This window comes from Mustelus asterias, chromosome 5 (genome assembly GCF_964213995.1).
Source record: "Mustelus asterias chromosome 5, sMusAst1.hap1.1, whole genome shotgun sequence".
Taxonomy (NCBI): Eukaryota; Metazoa; Chordata; class Chondrichthyes; order Carcharhiniformes; family Triakidae; genus Mustelus; species Mustelus asterias.
In genome coordinates, this window is record NC_135805.1 from 79018016 (window position 1) to 79040339 (window position 22324).

The window sequence follows — 22324 nt, forward strand, 5'->3', positions numbered from 1 at the left end:
TTTGCAGGTCGGTTACAGCGCGGACGCGGATCGGGCCGGAAGACGGTAAAGTGGGATTTGGCGGTAGAGTTGGGCGCACGGGTTATCAAGTCGATTTAAATGCATGCAAATGCATTTAAATCGGCGGGCCGCCCGATTCGGGCGCGGGCCAGACCCGAATCTGCTCGGATTCGGGTGCAGATCATGTTAAAGGCCCGATGCTCAATTTTACCGCGATTTCGCGCCTGAAAACGGGTGAGAAGTTTTGGTAAATTCAGGCCCATTATTTTAAAAAAAGATCCATAGAAATTATTTAAGGGCTCAGCAGGAAGGTGTGCCATCTAATCGGGTACTGTACCAGACCACCAGATTTAATCCTTGGTCTTTGCCACCATGGTGGTAGAGTCTAGCATTGGAATTCTTGGGCAAAACAGGGGGAAGTAATCCAGAACTAATTATTTTGCACACTTACGTAGACATTGGACAAGAACAGATTTGGGTTTGGTTATAATGTCATGCAAATCTCAATAGCCATAAACATAGCCCAACTCTTTTAGCCACCTACATATGAAGAATGCTATTTCACAAAGTACTGGGAGTTGCCTGTGCTGATTGAATAAGTCGGAGTTCTCAAAATAGTTAGGGAGAAATCAATCAATCATACAATCATAGAATCATACAATCATACAATCATAGAATCATACAATCATAGAATCATAGAATCATAGAATACCTACAGTGTAGAAGGAGGCCATTCGGCCCATCAAGCCAACACCGACAACAATCCCAACCAGGCCCTATCCCCGTAACCCCATATATTTACCCTGCTAATCTCCCTGACACTAAGGGGCAATTTACCATAGCCAATCCACCTAATCAAAATAAATAATATTCATGTGGCATTTTTAGCATGGAAGTTATCCAAAATTGAAACTTTAGATAAATTCACTGACACTGATTGCAATGTAAATGAAATCATTTGTTTAACAAATTATTAGATGTTAAATTATCCAGGTGCTATGATGGATGGGGACAGTGGAATATCTTCCCCCCTTTATTCACCTCTTGGTTAATCACAATGAGATGAATTTTTGAGGAGGAACGTTTTAAACTTTGAGGTGTGACATTAAAGTACAGACAGAAACAGGATTTTTCAAAAGTTTAAGTCAGAAGAAAGGGTAAATGTTTATTTACACAATGCACAAAACATGAAAACAACAAACAGGCATTCTCCAAACACACAGACACACATGCACACAAGAAAGGATGCTTTCTAGAGATGTCGCATGCACTTAGATTACTGACAGAATAACAAGAAACAAGTTACTTGTTTAACCTGTCTTCATGAAGGAGGTTAAAACAGGCCGGACTGGACCTCTCCTGGCTCTTTGAAGGCAAAAGGAGGCTAGTAGTTTCTGGTTTTTCCAGGTGAAGCTGTGGATGAGCTCCTGTAGTGAAGAAATATAATCTTGTAGGTAAGACAAATTAAACCCTTTTCACTGCCTGAGATGATTATCTTTTTGAGACAGGGATCTTCTTTGCTGGGTTTGATTACCCTTTGCTATTGGCCTCAGATTTGCCTTGCTGGCTTACTGCCAGGAAGGCGATGGCATAATGGTATTGTCATTGGACTAGCAATCCAGATGCCCAGGGTAATGCTCTTGGGATGGCGTTTGAATCACACAGTGGCAGCTGGTGAAATTTTCATTCAATAAAAGATTCGCAATTAAAGGTCTAACGGTGACCATTAACCTATTGTCGATTGTTGTAAAAACCCATCTGCTTCAATAATATCTTTTAGAGAAGGAAATCTGCCTGGTCTGGCCTACATGTGACTCCAGACCCACAGCAATAAATGTATGGGCAATAAATGCTACCCCAACCAGCAACACCCACATTCCCTGAATGAACAAAAAAAATCTATGGATTAATCAGCTATTGACCTTCTTCCCCAGCTAGCTTCAATCATGTGTAGGCAGTACTGATGCATTATATTGTTCACACAATGGGTTGATATGATTGATGCACAATAGGTGAGAGGGTGGGTGATTGTTACCATCATACTTCCTGTCATGATTAATTCACTGAAAGATTTAGTTTGACCTCCACCTCCATGGTGCCGACGGGTCAAATAATAATTGTCTTATTAATATTTTTCATTGAAATGGCAAGGCGTAGTCACTTTGCACCAGGGAAACCCATTTGCATCTTTAAGTAAACTCCCAGACACATTGGGGGCAATTCTCCCCATTGCAAATCTTGTTATAGCCCCTTGCTTGAGAGTCTCTGGCCATAACTGGAGTTCTGTCTACACAAGTGGGGCTGGAGAATTGCCCCTTTGGTCATTTTTTATAGAGTTGTGCCCATTGTGTCTGCCTGTCCAGAAATCATAACTGGAGACACCTGACTTTCTAGAATCTTTTTTAAGGTATGGTGTCCATTTTCTATTTAAAAGTAGACTTCTCCTCCCAGTCAGCATTTCAGGCATGGTGTGACCACCACACAGATACCAAATCTCAGATTTATCTTGCTGGTTGGCATTTTGGAAAAGTTAACAATTTGGGGTGAGGGGTTGGTGTTTGCTCATCCAGCTATCATTTAGGAATATTGTAAAATGTGCACAGCAGACTTCAGACTGTGGGATGCTCTGTTTTTTTTCATGTGATCGTGTAGCTCATCACCTTTTTCTCTGGAATCTGGGTTTATGAAAACAGGTATGAAGACCATATCTGGAATCCAAAACCCAGAGGTACCCATGGCTACCCGGCACATTAAACAAAAGAAAATTCAAAAGGGTTTTGTTAATCTAAGTTATTACCTGAATTAAACTCTTGACCCAAACTGTTTTTACTGAGTGTGGAAGAATGGGAAGAGCAATCAAACAGGAAGAATAGATTTAAACTTGGTTGTGCTGAAAGAACATTGATTTCTTTTGGTAACTGATTTTACCTTTCAACCAATCTACCTGCCCTCAAATCCTTGACACAGTCCCAACACTTGTTTGTTATCGACCATCATTGCCTAATCTTGTAACGTTCCCATCCCAGCCATTTTCTGGTATAAATTACAGAAATTGTACCATGGATAAAAACAGTCCCTTGCCTTATCAGATTTAAAAGTAAAAATTGCAAATGTTGGAAAAATTTAACAGGCTTCTCCACATTTGATAGGGTGAAGACAGTAAATGTTTTAGATAACCATACTTTGTGATGATTTTGATGATGGGTTGCACCTTAGTTATTTCTCTTCTTTAGATGCTGACTGACTTGCTGTGTAGTTCAGCATTTAGTGGGTCTGAGGATTCTAGCATTTGATGTTTTCCTCCAACATCTCAATCTAGAAGTCTTAAACAGTATTTGTTTTATGTTATCAAGTTTTTCTTTTAAATACAATTTTTGTGAACAACGTGCTGTTATATAACCCTTTAATATAATAAAACCATTCCCTGTGTGTTTCACTGATGTAACCAGCAAAACATATGAGATGAGAATTTGTGGTGGGTTTTTAAGTATCAGGATGGGCCTGGCCAGAACCTCTGCTGCTGCCTCTCTGTCTGGGCACAGCTTTAGGAATGTCTACTCTGTAAAATGTTAAGTGCAGCTACTAAGACTGTAGATATAATGTAGACTTTATAGGACTATAACTCAGACTATGTGCACCTCGAGTGGATCTCCAAATGTTCATGTCCCTCCAGATGCAAAAACTCCATTCTTCCAAAATATTGGCATAGAGCAAGGGATGATGTCCACTTCTTTTTAACATTAAAGAGATATGGCAATAAGCTTTTTAAGAGCACCCAATAAATTAACAACCTATTTTAGCAGTTTTAAGACAACTATTAATGCCTGACTCAGGTTATTCTCCAAACAGTGGTACACCCCAACACTTTGTCTTAGTACATTCAAGATTCACATCAGCACCATCAGTCCCAGTCCAAAGTTAAGCTGTTGCTTTTAGATTCATAGATACCGGAACTTGCTTCATAGCGACGGGAAAGTCTCAGTAGAACTGTAACCAGAATAGTGGAAGAACTCTACAGGAGATATACTTCATCCAAAATCCTCTATTATTTTTTGACACAAAGAACCTGAACATTTTGAAGGAGGGAGCTTGGGCTAGACTAATGGTAAATACGTTTATAGACAACAAAGTTATTAAACATTAGAGGAAATCTTCCACATATCACAATGTGAACCTAAAATATATATTTGAGCAGAAATCTATGTTTTCTTTTGAAAGCAAATTGTTTACAAATGCTGCTCATTTTGAAACAGGAACCTCTTTCCTACCTTTTCTCATAGACTTCAGCTCTTGGCTGGTGTGAAGGCCGCTGGGAGGATTCGAGCCCAATGCAGTATCCTGTAACTTTGAAAACTGACCAAATGAAGTTGTTTCTTTGACTCCAGTTCATTTCCTAACTGCACAGCACTGTGTTCCAGGTAATATTAAGGTAAGGTTGCAAAAGAATGTGCCTGAACATGTTTATATGTGGCAATTGCAATGACGACAGGTAAATACTTCAAATATTCATGATGGAAGGAATCAAAGAAGCAATTTAATTTACTAAAGATGGAAAACACACTGGAAATTGGTCAGCAATGGAATGAGAAATTCAGGGAATTATTTTAGGTATGGATCCAAAATCATAGGAACTAGTTCTCACACATATAAAACTAAAATGTTTTTTTTGCTATTTTTATAAATGATTTGCTGAAGTGGAGATTGGTTGAAGATTGTTGACATTCGTTGTCACCCAGTAGCGTGTGCCACAAAATTTAGGTAGGGCGGGTGAGGTTGCTTAAATTCCCACTCAGGACATTAACTGACTCATGGGTGATGCCCTCAGGCCTCCAGTGTCATTTCCTTTTGAGCCTTGTGTATGGGAACAGAAATCAGTAATGCCAGGCTCACTGGGTGCGGGGTGATGCTAGCAAATACATCAAGCCGACAGCTGCAGCAGTGCCAGCTAAGAGCTGGGTAGTGGGCACTGCCAGGATTGAAACCAGCCCCAAGAAGGAGACCCAATGGACTGCAAAGTGAGGTAAGTCCAAGGTATTGGGTGGGAACGGTTTGACCAGTTTAGGGAGGGGGCCAAGGGAATGGGATAGGTTTGGAGAGCAGGTAGATAGGAATAATGGGCAGTACTATCTAAGGGCGCTGCTTCTGATGTGCAAAGGGCAATACTGAAGGTAGTACCTCCTCCTTCCTCCCTGTTCTCTTTTAAAAATGGGTTGCCCACTTCTGCCTGCTTGCTCACACCAACCGTATCATCAGCATGGGCAGGGCATTATCAGAGTCAACTGGTTTGTTAACAAGCTCAAGTGACCTTTAATTATTTACTTACATGTGATGGATGGGCTGCCAATTTTGGCACCTGCCCACCTACTGTGTCTTGGTGATCTGCGCGGTGGTGATAAGTTGATAGGCTAGGCACCTGCCCTATTTTATATTCCCTCTCCCCCCAGTTGGAGCTATTCAAGATCCAAAGAGACCCTCAATCAGAGCATTACAAACCTCTGCACTGCAGATCACCTCTCTTGAGAAAGCACTGTAGCTGATCGATACATGTGGAGGCAAGCATTGAGATTTGGTTGAGCATGTTTTGAGGAGAATTGATGTCAAACTCACAACGTCCAATGTGCCCAGAGGAAAGCCAGAGGTGACATCCTTGCATAAACTCCCCCGATCACAAACAATGAAAACATGAACTGCCAGTTCTGTGCATGTCCATGCTGATCTCACATCCACTCTTCAGTTATGAGACAACCCAGCGGACAATGAACTCACCTGTTGTTTGGACATGCTGGAATAATGCGGATTCTAGCACTGCCTCACAGTGCCAGGGACCTGGGTTTAATTCCCAGCTTGGGTCACTGTCTGTGTGGAGTTTGCATGTTCTCCCTGCGTCTGCATGGGTTTTCTCTGGGTGGTCCGGTTTCCTCCATAGCCCAAAGATGTGCAGTTCAGATGAGTTGGCCATGCTAAATTCTCCCTCTGTGTACCCGAACAGGCACCGGAGTGTGGCGACTGGGGGATTTTCACAGTAACTTCACTGCAATGTGAATGTAAGCCTACTTATGACTAACAAATAAACTTTACTTTGTACGAGAAGAAGTTAAATAATCAGTTTCTCTTCTGCTTCATTCCATTGGGCGAGCACTGTTCTTATTTCCTAGTTTGTAATATTTCATGGTAATTTGTCTCTATATTGTTGGCGGAAATAGTCACTTCCTAAACTTAAAAAAATTAAGAAATCTTCCAATTAAAGTCATTGCTCATTGAGCCTGCTTATGAGAGAGGGAAACAGCAAAATCATGGGAGTGAAGTGAATGTTGGGAGAATGAAAGACATTGAGCATCTGAGAAGAAGGAGGGGCAAATAAATTAAGAAATGAGTTGTGGAATCTTAGTGACATTCCACAGGTAGAGGTCAGAGGAGAGAAAGATTGTAACTGGTCATATTAAGTAGATATGCATTCCAACCAAATATGAAATCTATTACTTGGGGTACCTAACAACAAATATTTTTAATAACGATAGTGTGCTGTGAACAAGGAAATTACAATCTTATATGAAATATATGACTTACATGATATATTTTTAGCACTCCTTTTTTAACTTTGCTTATTTATGCATGGTATTAAAGAAAATGACAATAATTAACATTTGTTTAAACTTAATGAAATACAATATTGCTGAAAAATGTAAATCTGGGTCATATATGTTCAGTTTTGCATGGACTATTACTATGTTGGAGGAAGTTATACTACATCTGTCAATTTGCATGCACATCATTTCTGCTTTTTGCATCTCATACAGATGTTTATCAATACTGCATTATACAAGCAAATGCTTCTTTACATCCTGTTGGTGGTGCTCTGCATACAGTGTGCATGCTATAAAGTTTAAAGTTTATTAGTTACAAGTAGGCTTACATTAACAATGCAGTGAAGTTACTGTGAAAATCCCCTATTTGCCAGACCCTATGGAGAGGCTGCACAGGAAACTTGGGAATCCATTGGGAGCCCTTGTAGCATAGACATGAATGCACCCACCTGGAGGTCTGGTGCACTGGCTTCCAGGATTGTCTTGCAGTTCAGACAGACAGTGGAGAGCCAGCCTTGTGACTCTCATGAGATAGGTTCCCATCAACAGCAGCACTGCAGAGTCCATGCAGTGTGAGGAACCGTGTTAACACCTGCAGAGCTCCCTTGATTTGGATGACAGGTGCTAGGCCTGGTGCTTGTTCGTGGGGCTTGGGATGGAATGTCTGCGATAAACCACAGAACTTGTCCAGCAGACAGATGGCAGGGTTAATCGAATTCAAGGGGTTGGGGCTCAACCTCATGTGAAACCCATCAGAGGTCACTCAGTGGCCAGGGGACATGCGCGCAACACGAGCATCATGCCAGTGGTGACCTCTGATCTTTGATGACCCTCAGACCAGCAATAGCCCCCCCAAACCCCTGCATGCGTGCAAGCACCTCCCCACCCCCGCACCATGACAGCAGCTGAGACCCTACCCCGCACCTTGGATGTTGGTGCTTAGTGGTACTCACCTCCTCGCTCTCCTTCGTCACTGCTATGTCAGAACCACACTTTCATAGAGCAGTAGTGATTCATGCCAGCGTGACGTCTCACCGGAGAGGTGGGAAGCATTCGGGAGGGGGAAAACTCACTGATGATATTGAGATCCATTCAAATGCATGCTAATAGTCTTCATGCCCATTTTGGGCGCAACATGGCTCAAGCCAGTAAAAAGGGGCTGGGAAGATAGCAAACCGTTTGACGACAGGCGCAAATCTGATTTTTAGCATTGCACGCTATTTTCCACCTCAGCACGCTGATCGACAGGTGCGGCGAGGTGGTAAGATTGTGCCCCTAGTGACATTCCAGTGAAACGTCATGATATCCTTTTCTCAGCTTGGGTAACCTCTTTATAATCGATGCTCCGAAATGTAATAAATTGTGACATCTTCTCAATATCTTTGAATTTCCCCCTCATCTGTTTTCTCAGGTTCACTGCAACAGACTAGAGACTTGTCATTCCTTCCCTACCCTATCATGTTTAATGATAGATAAATTATTACTTTACTGTTGTCATTTAAAACATCACCACCAGAATACAATAATGATAGAAATGTGTAAAATAATACAGAAATATGTAGAAAACTACATATTCCATAACCGTATAACAAATATCACACAAAGAAAAAATCATGAACATTACACTGAAGTGCCCGCCATTATTTATTGCACTAAATGTAGTTTTTGTTCATTCATTTATGTTATTCTTTTAATCAACAAACTCTGTTTACATAGGTCACAACAGGTTGTATCTTGCAATAGCAAATTTCAAAAAAATTTAATAGTACAAATTTTATATCATGTTAAAAATAAACCATGCAAAAAAAACACATTTACAATTTCCCTTTCTCATAATTTCTAAATGCAAACCATACATTCAGTCACAGTAATGTACCCTCAGCATTGAAACCAAAATCATTTCTCAAGGATCCATTTTTCTAATGGTTAAAATATCATTTGGTAGAAATCTAAAACATACAAGTAACACAGATTTTAATATTACTCCTATAATAACTCAAGGCAACTTGATGTGGCAAATAACGAACTAAAGGATTTATTGATCCGAAGAACTATATACAACAAAGGGTCTAACAGCACAGGAACCCAGGTCTACTCCTAATTGTCCAATTGAAGCCCTCCAGCCCTGGGAATGCTCGCCCTCACTCCTGACTGGCCCAGGTTCACACGCTCACACCCAATGGCTCTGGCCCGGGAAAGATCGATCCTTAAAGGGGCAATGCTATCACAATTCCTAAAGATGATTTTTACAGACATCTTTATCATATTAATTTCTTGCACCATAACAATTGTAGCTGCAGCATTTAATATTGTCAACTGGTTACATTTAGTTCATTAACTGTGAACAAAAGTTAAATTTCTTTCTAATGTGCTTTCTTTCATTAAGTATTTTACTCAACTTTTCTCATTGATTTGAAGTTCAATAAGCATTTTACACTGACCTACAGACCATGTAAAATTCATTCCATCGAGGATGAGCAAGACAAATTTTCTCCTTTTGGGTTTTCTCTCTTTGCCCATGGAAGGTGTTGATGTATGGGTCCAAAGACACATGGATGGCATCATATGGCCATTGTTTTTGAACATAAACAGTGCGTGACAGCAAACCATGCAAACATGGGAAGGAGATGTGGTGTGTGTTGGTGTTGGGGGGCGGGGGAGAGGGGGGTGCAATAGAGTGAGGAGGAAAGATGGAGTGCTGGGATACCAAAGCATTATTCTACATCCTGACATGCATCTTTTGCAGGAGGGCTCAGTAAATGATGATGAAAAGTGGGAACACTGGCAATCTTTTCCCCTTCCCTGCAGAGATACCGAGGTTACTCCTAATAGCAATCCTCCTGAGATGAACTCTGCTCCATGCCAACCTGAGGTATTGAAGTTCCTTGAGGAAAGTTTTAGCAAAATTCTCCATACTTTCAACAGAACATTAAACAATACCTCCGTATTCTAACCCAATCTGGCAGTGTTGCTTTGTGAACATTTCAAGCCACAAGTTTGAGAGACTCTGAGTAGACCCAGAGCAGGGATTGGGGGAATACCCTTGGAGATGTGGCCAGGAGTGTGGGGGATAGGGAGAGAAAGCAGTATGTTAATTCTCTCAAATATTAAACAAGACACCAAAACAATTTAACCACAATATTGCAGAACCAGATTGTCTGTTAACTTATACAAATGAGGTACCTGTGATGGCGAATAATTCCACTATTAATAGTACAACCTTATCAAAAAAAAGATGATGACACTACGGGTAATTGTCAGTTTACACCAAAATATTCTTACATGTGTCTTTTTATTGATATGAGCTATTGCCCCAGTGCACAATGAGAAACGTTGCTACTCCATCAAATATTGTGGGCACAATCTTTCCGGCCAGCTGCACTGGTCAATCATCGCAGTGGGTCGGGAAGATAGCATGCGAGGTTTTTCTACCAGGTGTGAACAGGCCTCGCCCCGAAAGCCATCCTCCCAGCTGTGCTTTGTCAAGGGTGCGGTTCACGGCTTGCCGAGAAAACCGACGCCATTCCCTCCTGTTTTCTTGCTCGTTTGGCACTTAGAATATTTTTTGTAAGATCGTGCCCTGTGTGTTAATGAGAATCCCAATGCCATCAAGTTTTATACATTCATTTCTTCTTGAATAACTTCTAAAATGGTTTCTCATGGTATAGATTGATCAGTTTATTATTTCTGGATGTGAAGGTGGTCAGTTTTATCTTTGAGCTCCAGCAGCTAACTCAGAGTAGAATATTAAAGAAGCGTCAGTATCGCTGGAGTGTAATTGTTCAGTTAAAATAGCTTTCTGAAAGATTGGAACAGGAAAACGATCAGCAAGAGTTGGAATCACATAGCAACACCGTATTAATGTACATTTACTTACCTACACAGTTTTTTGTAATTATAGCATTGGGTTAGGTATCTACAGCAACAACAAACTGTACTTAAATAAAAGCAAAATACTGCGAATGCTGGAATCTGAAACAAAAACAGAAAATGCTGGAAAATCTCAGCAAGTCTGACAGCATCTGTGGGAAGAGAATAGAGCCAATGTTTCAAGTCTAGATACAAACTGTACTTGTGTGGTACCTTTAAATATAATAGAAGCATTTTCCATTGTTTGACAATCAGACACTAAGCAGTGATGGAAGAAATGCTGGGCGAGATGGCTGAAGTCGACAAGGAGATTTTCAAACTGAGAAGGGATTGTGGAAAAATGTGGAGCTGAGAAAGCTGAAAGCTTAGACCGACTATTAGAATACTATAACATAATATAATATTAGACCTAACATTAGAGCCTAATGGAATGAAAAGGGGGTTATGATAGAAGAGCAGAGAGCACACCCTGGGATAAAGGACTGAAGAAAGTGGCAGGGGTAGGTGCAGAACAAACGTTTTGAATTTATGCATTGAGGAGATAAGGACAAGGACAGTAAAGGATCAGGATTCTCTGTTTACATTGAGTGAAACCATAGATGGTTGGCATGAGATCGCTGGATAATCAAGCTTGGAAATGAGCAAGTCTTGAATAAAGATTTCAACAGTAATCGGAGAGAGATAAAGGTGGAGTCAGTAAATATTACCAAGATGCAAACTGTCTTATTGTGCTTAGGGTATAGGGTTGGAAATGCAAGTCAGGGTCAAACAGAGCACTAGAGATGTGCATAATCTGCCTCAGATTGCTGCTAAGAAATGCACAAAATATAGCACTAGAGTGCAAACGTTGATGTAGTTGAACAGCAAGATCTTGTGGAAAATCTTCCTCATACATATCGCCATAGGAGTAGAACAATAAGGGGCAGCCTGGAACAACTGAGGTTGAGCCTTGAGCTCTGGTACCATTCCATGTGGTTCCAATAAACACTTAGAAACTCAACAATGTATTATTTCCCTCTTACAATACATTAGGGTGAAGTTTGTGAGGCTTCACTTTCAGCTTGGTGTTAAGATAAGCAGCAGTGAGTTAGGGATGAGACTATGGGAGGGATGGATTCTTTGATCTTGTTCGTTCCCACTCCACTGTCAGCAAGAATGGAGAATTTGGTGCTTAGCCAGAACTCCATTCACTGCAGTGGCACAAGAGAAGGTTGAGAGTTTCGGGTGTATATTACTATATAGTCAACATTGCAACCTGTACTTGTGTTGAATTTATCCTGCATTTTGTGTTTTTAGTTCAGATTTCCTGCATCCATAGTATTTTCCTTTGATTTGAATGCTAGCAGATCCTATTGATGTGGCAGGACATCAGTTTGCATCAATTTATTCAGCTCCTTCTGCTTTAAAAAGCATTTCATTCATTTGCAAGATCGAAAACAGTCGAAACCAATTGGGTGAATAACCTGCTTATTACTTTCTGCCAACCATCCTGGTCTCTGCTGGGTCAAACTGGGATAAAGCAATGCTCAGACAATGTATAGTTGTATTGTTATTAAATGCATAAAAATCTGTGGATGGATCCAATGAATTTAAAAGCACATCGACAATATTTTAAAAATAATCAATCAGCATTGATATGCATGGTTTTATGTCTTTTCCTGTTCACTGAATCCAAAAATAAAAAAAGTATTTGAGGTAAAATAAAAAAGTAAATGAGGTGCAGCCGTTAAAATATTTCAGACTTTATTCTAGTGTGGTTGGACAGGAAACTAACTCGCAAGTGCGGTTTCCTCTAGAAATATACTCGCAGTTAAAATCCAGGCCCAATTTGGTCATTTCTTGGACACAGTTACAAATCTTTTCACTTCAATAATAGCCACAAAATTACAGCTACTCATTTAAAGTGGATTATTTGGAGTAACTTTTATCATGGGAGTGGATCGATTTTTGTTCAGCTTCATGATTATACTTACTCCTTCTAGAGTAAAACCGATGATTTACTTTTGAGGAAGTCTTCGAGGTAGAAGTGCTCTGAAAAATAAAAAAATGAGTGTTAATGTAGGAAACAGCCTTTGTTTATTCGCTGTTAATTTTTTTTAAACCAGCTCTCCCCATTTCTCTGTCCTCTGAACAGAGTGATTCAATAAGGAACAGAACTCACTCAGAGCACATCACAGAAATTACCAGCACACAGCCCAGAATTTCATGAGATCTTCTCTCTACAAATGCTGCTGCTTGCCGGGAACGCAAGACTGTGGCAATTATTTTTCCAAACATATACTACTCCCAATGGGAGCCATCAGCAGAAAACCTGGGCAGAATTTTTTTTTTTTAAATGGCAGTGTCAGGGACTGACTGAAAGACAACACCGTTCTCACCAGAAACACAGCCAGGTTTTCTCACCAGATCTTCTGACAACCTGTCAAAAAGGAAAGGGGATGGGGGGGTGGGAAGGCAGGGAGGGGGGCGGCGGGGGTTAGGTTGCGCCGTCACTCTGGCAGGGCCAACAAGGTCGGCTCCACAGAGAGTGGGGCACCATTTTAAAGAGCACCGCGGTCTCAAATCTCCAAGTTAAGTTGAAGGCCCCCACTCCCCCCATGGACATCTGGATCCTCCCCATGGACAGTGGGACCCCGCGGACGAAGTGAACATCTCTAACCCTTGCAGGGAGAGGGGCACCCCTCCACGAACCAAAGATCAGGGCACGCCCTCCCTCCAACGACATGCAAACATCAGGGTGACCTGGCACCACCCCGCCCCCCCCCCACCCCCTTCTGCCTACATTGGGGCATCCCCACCTTACAGTCTCCACACCCACCTACCATTCACAGACTCTTTTCCCCCTCACCCCAATGTGGGCACAACCAACCTCTCCTCCAATCAACCATCACATCACACCCCAAACACATTAGAAGAACCCTCCTAATGGGGCTCACCAAAAAGACAGCCACACAGTGCCAACCAGCCATCTCCCTCACCACTCCGTGCCCCTGGCATCGTCCTCAATAGTGGTTTTTGTGTATACAATATACCGTGAGATTGGGGCAGCTGCGCAATGGTATCCCTCGAGCTTAGCAGCTGGCCTCAGAGGCATGCTGAGACTCCACACCCCACGCCCCCCCCCCCCCCTCCTGGCAAGATTCACATTACAGCCTCTGTATTCCGCAAAGTGCTGTAAATTACCATGACTTACCTTGTTGAAAAAACGGGTGAGAAAACCTCCCATTTTCTTGCCTATTTTACACTGAGAATTTTTCTGAGAAAATCCCACCCATTACATTTAGTTCCCTCATCTAAATCGTTTATATATATTGTGAATAGCTGGTGCCCCAGCACCAATCCCTGCTGTACACCACTAGTCTCTGCCTGCCATTTGGAAAAACAATCGTTTGTTCTTACTGAGAGTTTCAGCAAAAGACGACACAGGCTGTCTTAGTGATGGAGCGAACATGTGGAAACTCATCTCAGGGGCTGAGCATAGCTTGTATCCGTCTCAGATAGCTGCCAGGGAGAAGGAGGGAGTCAGTGGTTAGCTGGGCGATTTAACGGCCCATCCCTCCAGGAAGGGCATGAGGCTGATTATAATATTTAAATCCTGATTAAAATATTATTTGTGAATCGGGGACAAAATCATCCAGGCTCACTTGCCTCAATGGCTTCACCGTGGAGGTCCTCATCGGCGAGGATCACGTATGATCCCCATCAATGGGAACTTGAGGTGGTGGTCTCTCTGGTGGGACCAGAAGCCAGTGAGGCCTCTAAGAGGCCTGGGACAGGGAGCACAGTGCTTCTTGGCAGTGCCAACCAGGCACTGCCAGCCTGGCACTGCCCAACAGGCACCCTGGTACTGCCCATCTAATGGGAGGTGGGGGGTTGCTGCACACTCTGCAATCGTGGATTAGCCAGGGGGTACAAGCTGTGTACTCTGCAATCAGAGATCAGGCAGGGTGGCGATTGACCAGGCCCCAGGGGTGGGCAATCGACTGGGCTGGGAGCGGGGTTGGGGGAGGCGATCGACCACATCAGGGGGTGATCATCCGCGGGTGGGGGCACTGGGGCAATATCCAGGGGGAGTGGAGGGACAACACAGAACAGAGATCTGTGCATGTGCAATAGCGCCCTCTAGTGTGCGCTGCCAGCTTTCCAGATAGAATAGACTCTGTTCACTCCCTCCACCGGCAGAAATCAGATTGTGCATCATCTTTTGCACTAAGTGGTGTAAGATTTCATTTGTGGCCCCGCTGAAAAAATGGATCTGAAACTCTACCGTTTTCACGCTCATTTGCCATTCAGAATTTTTTTGGTAAGATCACTACCGAGGGAATGGAGTTAGAAGTGCAGACAGGTAGTTAATTTGAGAAAGAATTTTCACGTCGAGCACCTGAAGCCTGGCAATTTAGACATTGGGTGGATCAAGAAAGTTGGTGTTGAGGTATTGTCATCACCATACATCTGGAAAATGTCATGGTTTTTGATGATGATGCTATGATCAGAATATCTCCTTCTTAGTGTGATTGAATATAAAGCTGATAATCCTTATATATTAAGAAGTTTAACAACACCAGGTTAAAGTCCAACAGGTTTATTTGGTAGCAAAAGCCACACAAGCTTTCGGAGCTCTTAGCCCCTTCTTCAGGTGAGTGGGAATTCTGTTCACAAACAGAGCTTATAGATACATCGATGACATTTTCTTCCTTTGGACTCATGGTGAACAATCACTGAAACAACTCTATGATGACATCAACAAGTTCCATCCCACCATCAGGCTCACCATAGACTACTCTCCGGAATCGGTTGCATTCTTGGACACACGCATCTCCATTAAGGACGGACACCTCAGCACCTCACTGTACCGCAAGCCCACGGATAACCTCACGATGCTCCACTTCTCCAGCTTCCACCCTAAATACGTTAAAGAAGCCATCCCCTACGGACAAGCCCTCCGTATACACAGGATCTGCTCGGATGAGGAGGATCGCAACAGACACCTCCAGACGCTGAAAGATGCCCTCATAAGAACAGGATATGGCTCTAGACTCATGGATCAACAGTTCCAACGCGCCACAGCGAAAAACCGCACCGACCTCCTCAGAAGACAAACACGGGACACAGTGGACAGAGTACCCTTCGTTGTCCAGTACTTCCCCGGAGCGGAGAAGCTACGGCATCTCCTCCGGAGCCTTCAACATGTCATTGATGAAGACGAACATCTCGCCAAGGCCATCCCCACACCCCCACTTCTTGCCTTCAAACAACCGCACAACCTCAAACAGACCATTGTCCGCAGCAAACTACCCAGCCTTCAGGAGAACAGTGACCATGACACCACACAACCCTGCCACAGCAACCTCTGCAAGACGTGCCGGATCATCGACACAGATGCCATCATCTCACGTGAGAACACCATCCACCAGGTACACGGTACATACTCTTGCAATTCGGCCGCAAGCCCACGGATAACCTGTTGTCTACCTGATACGCTGCAAGAAAGGATGTCCCGAGGCATGGTACATTGGGGAAACTATGCAGACGCTGCGACAACGGATGAATGAACACCGCTCGACAATCACCAGGCAAGACTGTTCTCTTCCTGTTGGGGAGCACTTCAGCGGTCACGGGCATTCGGCCTCTGATATTCGGGTAAGCATTCTCCAAGGCGGCCTTCGCGACACACGACAGCGCAGAGTCGCTGAGCAGAAACTGATAGCCAAGTTCCGCACACACGAGGACGGCCTCAACCGGGATATTGGGTTCATGTCACACTATTTGTAACTCCCACAGTTGCGTGGACCTGCAGAGTTTCACTGGCTGTCTTGTCTGGAGACAATACACATCTTTTTAGCCTGTCTTGATGCTCTCTCCACTCACATTGTTTCGTCTCTTAAAGACTTGATTAGTTGTAAGTATTTGCATTCCAACCATTATTCATGTAAATTGAGTTTGTGTCTTTATAAGCTCTGTTTGTGAACAGAATTCCCACTCACCTGAAGAAGGGGCTAAGAGCTCCGAAAGCTTGTGTGGCTTTTGCTACCAAATAAACCTGTTGGACTTTTACCTGGTGTTGTTAAACTTCTTACTGTGTTTACCCCAGTCCAACGCCGGCATCTCCACATCAATCCTTATATATCCCAACCTTTCCTCACATCCCTCCATGGTTGAGCCGATCCTTTTGCCATCTTGCGTATATTCCTCCATCCTACAGTCTTCTAGTCTTTCTTTATCTATCACCCTCCTTTTGCCCTTTTATTAGGGAAACAGCTTCTTGTTGGCTGAGCTCTATTGCCATGAGTTCCATTCTCAGACCCCTTCCATTTTTCTATTCCTCTACCTTCCTTCAAAAACCTAATTGAATCCCATTCTTTAAACCAAGTCTTTAACCTCCTTTACCTCTTATCAATTCTGAACTGCACCATGGGACATTGTGTCAAATATATAAAGATAGAGTGCCAGCTGTTATTGTCCTTCCATTCCCATCGTTCTGTTCACTCTCACAATAGCCGACCAATTCCATTTTATATCAGTTCTGAGATAAGGTGTCCATCTAGAGGATTTATATTTTATTTTCTTTTTCAGATGGTAATTTTCTGCCATTCTTATTTTTTAAACCTTACCTTTGTTTGAGAAGAAAATCCTGACAATGAAAATTTCTTCAACAAGGTTTCTCGTATCTAAGTTAATGGCAGAAGAAAGTATTTTATTAGGTGAAGAGAAAATAAATAGAACATACATAGAACAGTACAGCACAGAACAGGCCCTTCGGCCCACGATGCTGTGCTGAGCTTTATCTGAAACCAAGATCAAGCTATCCCACTCCCTATCATCCTGGTGTGATCCATGTGCCTATCCAATAACCGCTTAAATGTTCCTAAAGCGTCTGACTCCACTATCACTGCAGGCAGTCCATTCCACACCCCAACCACTCTCTGCGTAAAGAACCTACCTCTGATATCCTTCCTATATCCCCCACCATGAACCCTATAGTTATGCCCCCTTGTAATAGCTCCATCCACCCGAGGAAATAGTCTTTGAACGTTCACTCTATCTATCCCCTTCATCATTTTATAAACCTCTATTAAGTCTCCCCTCAGCCTCCTCCGCTCCAGAGAGAACAGCCCTAGCTCCCTCAACCTTTCCTCATAAGACCTACCCTCCAAACCAGGCAGCATCCTGGTACATCTCCTCTGCACTCTTTCCAGCGCTTCCACATCCTTCCTTTAGTGAGGTGACCAGAACTGCACACAATATTCCAAATGTGGTCTCACCAAGGTCCTGTACAGTTGCAGCATAACCGCACGGCTCTTAAACTCCAACCCCCTGTTAATAAAAGCTAACACACTACAGGCCTTCTTCACAGCTCTATCCACTTGAGTGGCAACCTTTAGAGATCTGTGGATATGGACCCCAAGATCTCTCTGTTCTTCCACAGTCTTCAGAACCCTACCTTTGACCCTGTAATCCACATTTAAATTTGTCCTACCAAAATGAATCACCTCACATTTATCAGGGTTAAACTCCATTTGCCATTTTTCAGCCCAGCTTTGCATCCTATCTATGTCTCTTTGCAGCCTACAACAGCCCTCCACCTCATCCACTACTCCACCAATCTTGGTGTCATCAGCAAATTTACTGATCCACCTTTCAGCCCCCTCCTCTAAGTCATTAAAACAAATCACAAAGAGCAGAGGACCAAGCACTGATCCCTGTGGCACTCCGCTAGCAACCTGCCTCCAGTCCGAAAATTTTCCATCCACCACCACCCTCTGTCTTCAATCAGATAGCCAGTTACCTATCCAATCGGCCAACTTTCCCTCTATCCCACACCTCCTTACTTTCATCATAAGCCGACCATGGGGGACCTTATCAAACGCCTTACTAAAATCCATGTATAAGACATCAACTGCCCTACCTTCATCAACACACTTAGTTACCTCCTCAAAAAATTCAATCAAATTTGTGAGGCACGACTTGCCCTTCACGAATCCGTGCTGACTATCCCGGATTAATCCACATCTTTCTAAATGGTCGTAACTCCCATCCCTAAGGACCTTTTCCATCAAGTTACCAACCACCGAAGTAAGACTAACCAGTCTATAATTACCGGGGTCATTTCTATTCCCTTTCTTAAACAGAGGAACAACATTCGCCACTCTCCAGTCCTCTGGCACCATCCCCGTGGACAGTGAGGACCCAAAGATCAAAACCAAAGGCTCTGCAATCTCATCCCTTGCCTCCCAAAGAATCCTAGGATATATTTCATCAGGCCCAGGGGACTTATCGACCTTCAGTTTATTCAAAACTGCCAGGACATCCTCCCTCCGAACATCTATTTCCTCCAGCCTATTAACCTGTAACACCTTCTCTTCCTCAAAAACATGGCCCCTCTCCTTGGTGAACACTGAAGAAAAGTATTCATTCATCACCTCGCCTATCTCTACTGACTCCATACACAAGTTCCCACTACTGTCCTTGACTGGCCCTAACCTCACCCTGGTCATTCTTTTATTCCTCACATAAGAGTAAAAAGTCTTGGGATTTTCCTTGATCCGACCCGCCAAGGACTTCTCATGTCCCCTCCTAGCTCTCCCATGCCCCTTTTTCAGCTCATTCCTTGCTAACTTGTAACCCTCAATCGAGCCATCTGAACCATGTTTCTTCATCCCTACATAAGTTTCCCTCTTCCTTTTCACAAGACATTCCACCTCTTTTGTGAACCATGGTTCCCTCACTCGGCCATTTCCTCCCTGCCTGACAGGGACATACCTATCAAGGACACCCAGTATTTGTTCCTTGAAAAAGTTCCACTTTTCGTTAGTGCCTTTCCCTGACAGTCTCTGTTCCCATCTTATGCCCCCTAATTCTTGCCTAATCGCATCATAATTACCTCTCCCCCAATTGTAAACCTTGCCCTGCCGTACGGCCCTATCCCTCTCCATTGCAGTAACAAATAATGCTGGGAAACTGGTGGAAATGGTGAGTGAAGCTTACCTTCTTATCCACGAATGTTCCAAAGACCAGAATAAAGAATCCCTAAAAAAGGAAGACATTCTTCAGCAGTTAACCAATAGATCTTTAACGAAGTGTAAACTTTTTAAAAACTTTGCACTACTTATTATAAATAGAACATTTGTCAATAGATCAATCAGGTTAAAATAGATTTTACAAGCAGAGGTTTCTTTTAACCAGTGATACCCAATGCAAACCTTATCAGAGCAAATTCATGGCAGGTCGGGAAAACAGGTTCCCTCCCTCTCCCACAAAAATGTTGCCTGGTGGTTTTAGATCCACACCCTACATAATCAAACTATGTTCCCTATTAAAACTTGTAAGTTACTAGGGTGGTCAGGATGATTAAAATTCTTATCCTTGTTTTCAAAGTGATGGAAGGGATTATCAACATTGCTATTAAGTGGTAACTCAGAAATGTCAGAGGTAATAGTGGATGCGTTAATGGTTATTTATCAAAATTCGTTGGATTCTGGGGTAGTGCCGGCGGATTGGAAAATGGCTAATGTTACGCCGCTGTTTAAAAAAGGAAATAGACAAAAGGCGGGTAACTACAGGCCGATTATCTTAATGTCTGTAATTGGGAAAATGCTGGAATCCATCATTAAAGAATAAATAGCAGGCCATCTGGATAAGAATGGTTCGATTAAGCAGACGCAGCATGGATTCATGAGGGGAAAGTCGTGCTTGACGAACTTGTTGGATTTTTCTGAAGATGTGACTAGTGCGGCTGACGGAGGGGAACCGGTGGATGCGGTGTTTTTGGATTTCCAAAAAGCGTTTGATAAGGTGCCTCACAAAAGGTTGCTGAAGAAGATTGGGTCACACGGAGTTGGGGGTAGGGTGTTAGCGTGGATTGGGGATTGGCTATCCGACAGGAAGCAGAGAGTCGGAATAAATGGGTGCTTTTCTGGTTGGCAGATGGTAACTAGTCGCGTGCCGCAAGGATTGGTACTGGGGCCTCAACTATTTACCATTTATATAGATGACCTGGAAGAGGGGACTGAGTGTAGGGTAACAAAGTGTGCAGACGACACAAAAATAAGTGGAAAAGTGAATCGTGTGGAGGGCGTAGAAGGTCTGCAGAGAGATTTGGACAGGCTGAGTGAGTGGGCGGGGATCTGGCAGATGGAATATAACGTTGACAAATGCAAGGTTATTCACTTTGGAGGAAATAATAGCAAATTGGATTATTATCTAAATGGAAAAAAATTACAACATGCTACTGTGCAAAGGGACCTGGGGGTCCTTGTGCATGAGACGCAAAAACCCAGTCTGCAGGTGCAACAGGTGATCAAGAAGGCAAATGGGATGTTGGCCTATATCGCAAGGGGGATAGAATATAAAAGCAGAGATGTCTTGCTGCATCTGTACAGGGCATTGGTGAGGCCGCAGCTGGAATAATGTGTGCAGTAATGGTCCCCTTATTTGCGGAAGGATATATTAGCCTTGGAGGAAGTGCAGAGAAGGTTCACCAGGTTGATACCAGAGATGAGGGGTGTTGATTATGAGGAGAGACTGAGCAGATTGGGTTTGTACTCGTTGGAATTTAGAAGGCTGAGGGGGGATCTTATAGAGACCTATAAGATAATGAAGGGGCTGGATAGGGTAGAGGTGGAGAGATTCTTTCCACTTAGAAAGGAAGCTAGGACTAGAGGGCACAGCCTCAAAATAAAGGGGGGTCAGTTTAGGACAGAGTTGAGGAGGAACGTCTTCTCTCAGAGGGTGGTGAATCTCTGGAATTCACTGCCCACTGAAGTGGTGGAGGCTACCTCGTTGAATATGTTTAAATCACGGATAGATGGATTCCTGATCGGTAAGGGAATTAGGGGTTATAGGGGTTAGGCGGGTAAGTGGAACTGATCCACTTCAGATCAGCCATGATCTTATTGAATGGCGGGGCAGGCTCGAGGGGCTAGATGGCCTACTCTTGCTCCTATTTCTTATGTTCTTTATGTTCTTAATAACCTGCTCACAGATGGTCAGTTTGGGTTCCTCCAAGATCATTCAGCTCCTGACCTTATTACAGCTTTGGTTCAAATATGGATAAAAGAGCTGAATGTCAGAGGTGAGGCAAGATTGACAGCCCTTGACATCAAAGCAGCATTTGACTGAGTGTGGCATCAAGAAAACCCTAGCAAAACTGCAGTCAATAGGAATTGGGGGGAAAACTCTCCGCTGTTTGGAGTTATACATGGCATAAAGGAAGACGGTTGTGGTTGTTGGAGATCAGTCATCTCAGCTCCAGGACATCACTGCAGGAGTTCCTCAGGTTAGTGTCCTAGGACCAACGATTTTCAGCTGCTTCATCAATGACCTACATTCCATCATCAGGTCAGAAGTGTGGGTGTTCGCTGATGACTGCACAATGCTCAGTATCATTCACGACTCCTCAGATACTGAATCAGTCCATGCCTAAATGTAGTAAGACCTGGACAATATCCAGGCTTGAGCTGACAAGTGACAAGTTTCATTCACACACACAAGTGCCAAGCAATGACCATCTCCAAACAAGAGAGGATCTAACCATTGCCCCTTGACATTCAATGGCATTACCATCACTGAATCCCCCACTGTCAACATCCTGGGATTATCATTGAACAGAAAATGAGCTGGATTAGCCATGTAAGTACTGCGGCTACCAGAGCAGGTCAAACGCTCGGAGTTCTGCGACGAGTAGCTCACCTCTTGACCCCCCCCCCCCTACCTCGTTCCCCCCACCCCCTCCAAAGCCTGTTCACCATCTACAAGGCCCAAGTCAGGGGTTTAATAGAATACTCTTCACTTGCTTGGATAAGTGCAGCTCCAACAACACTCAAGAAATTCAAAATCATCCAGGACAAAGCTACCCATTACACAGAAGTTCA

At 43.3% G+C, this 22324-nt stretch overlaps 1 protein-coding gene across 1 annotated transcript in view; it reads right to left on the reverse strand.

The window, feature by feature from the left end:
• Positions 1-8211: 8211 nt before the first annotated feature.
• Positions 8212-22324, reverse strand: part of LOC144493988 (adhesion G protein-coupled receptor F5-like) — a 32620-nt gene continuing 18507 nt past the window's right edge. Inside the window, exons 8-11 of the mRNA XM_078213563.1 lie at positions 19440-19481; positions 17066-17122; positions 12428-12485; positions 8212-10164 (exon numbers count right to left, since the gene is read on the reverse strand). Coding sequence (XP_078069689.1) covers positions 10067-10164; positions 12428-12485; positions 17066-17122; positions 19440-19481 — 255 coding nt within the window. The 3' untranslated portion in view covers positions 8212-10066. The remainder of the gene's footprint in view (positions 10165-12427; positions 12486-17065; positions 17123-19439; positions 19482-22324) is intronic.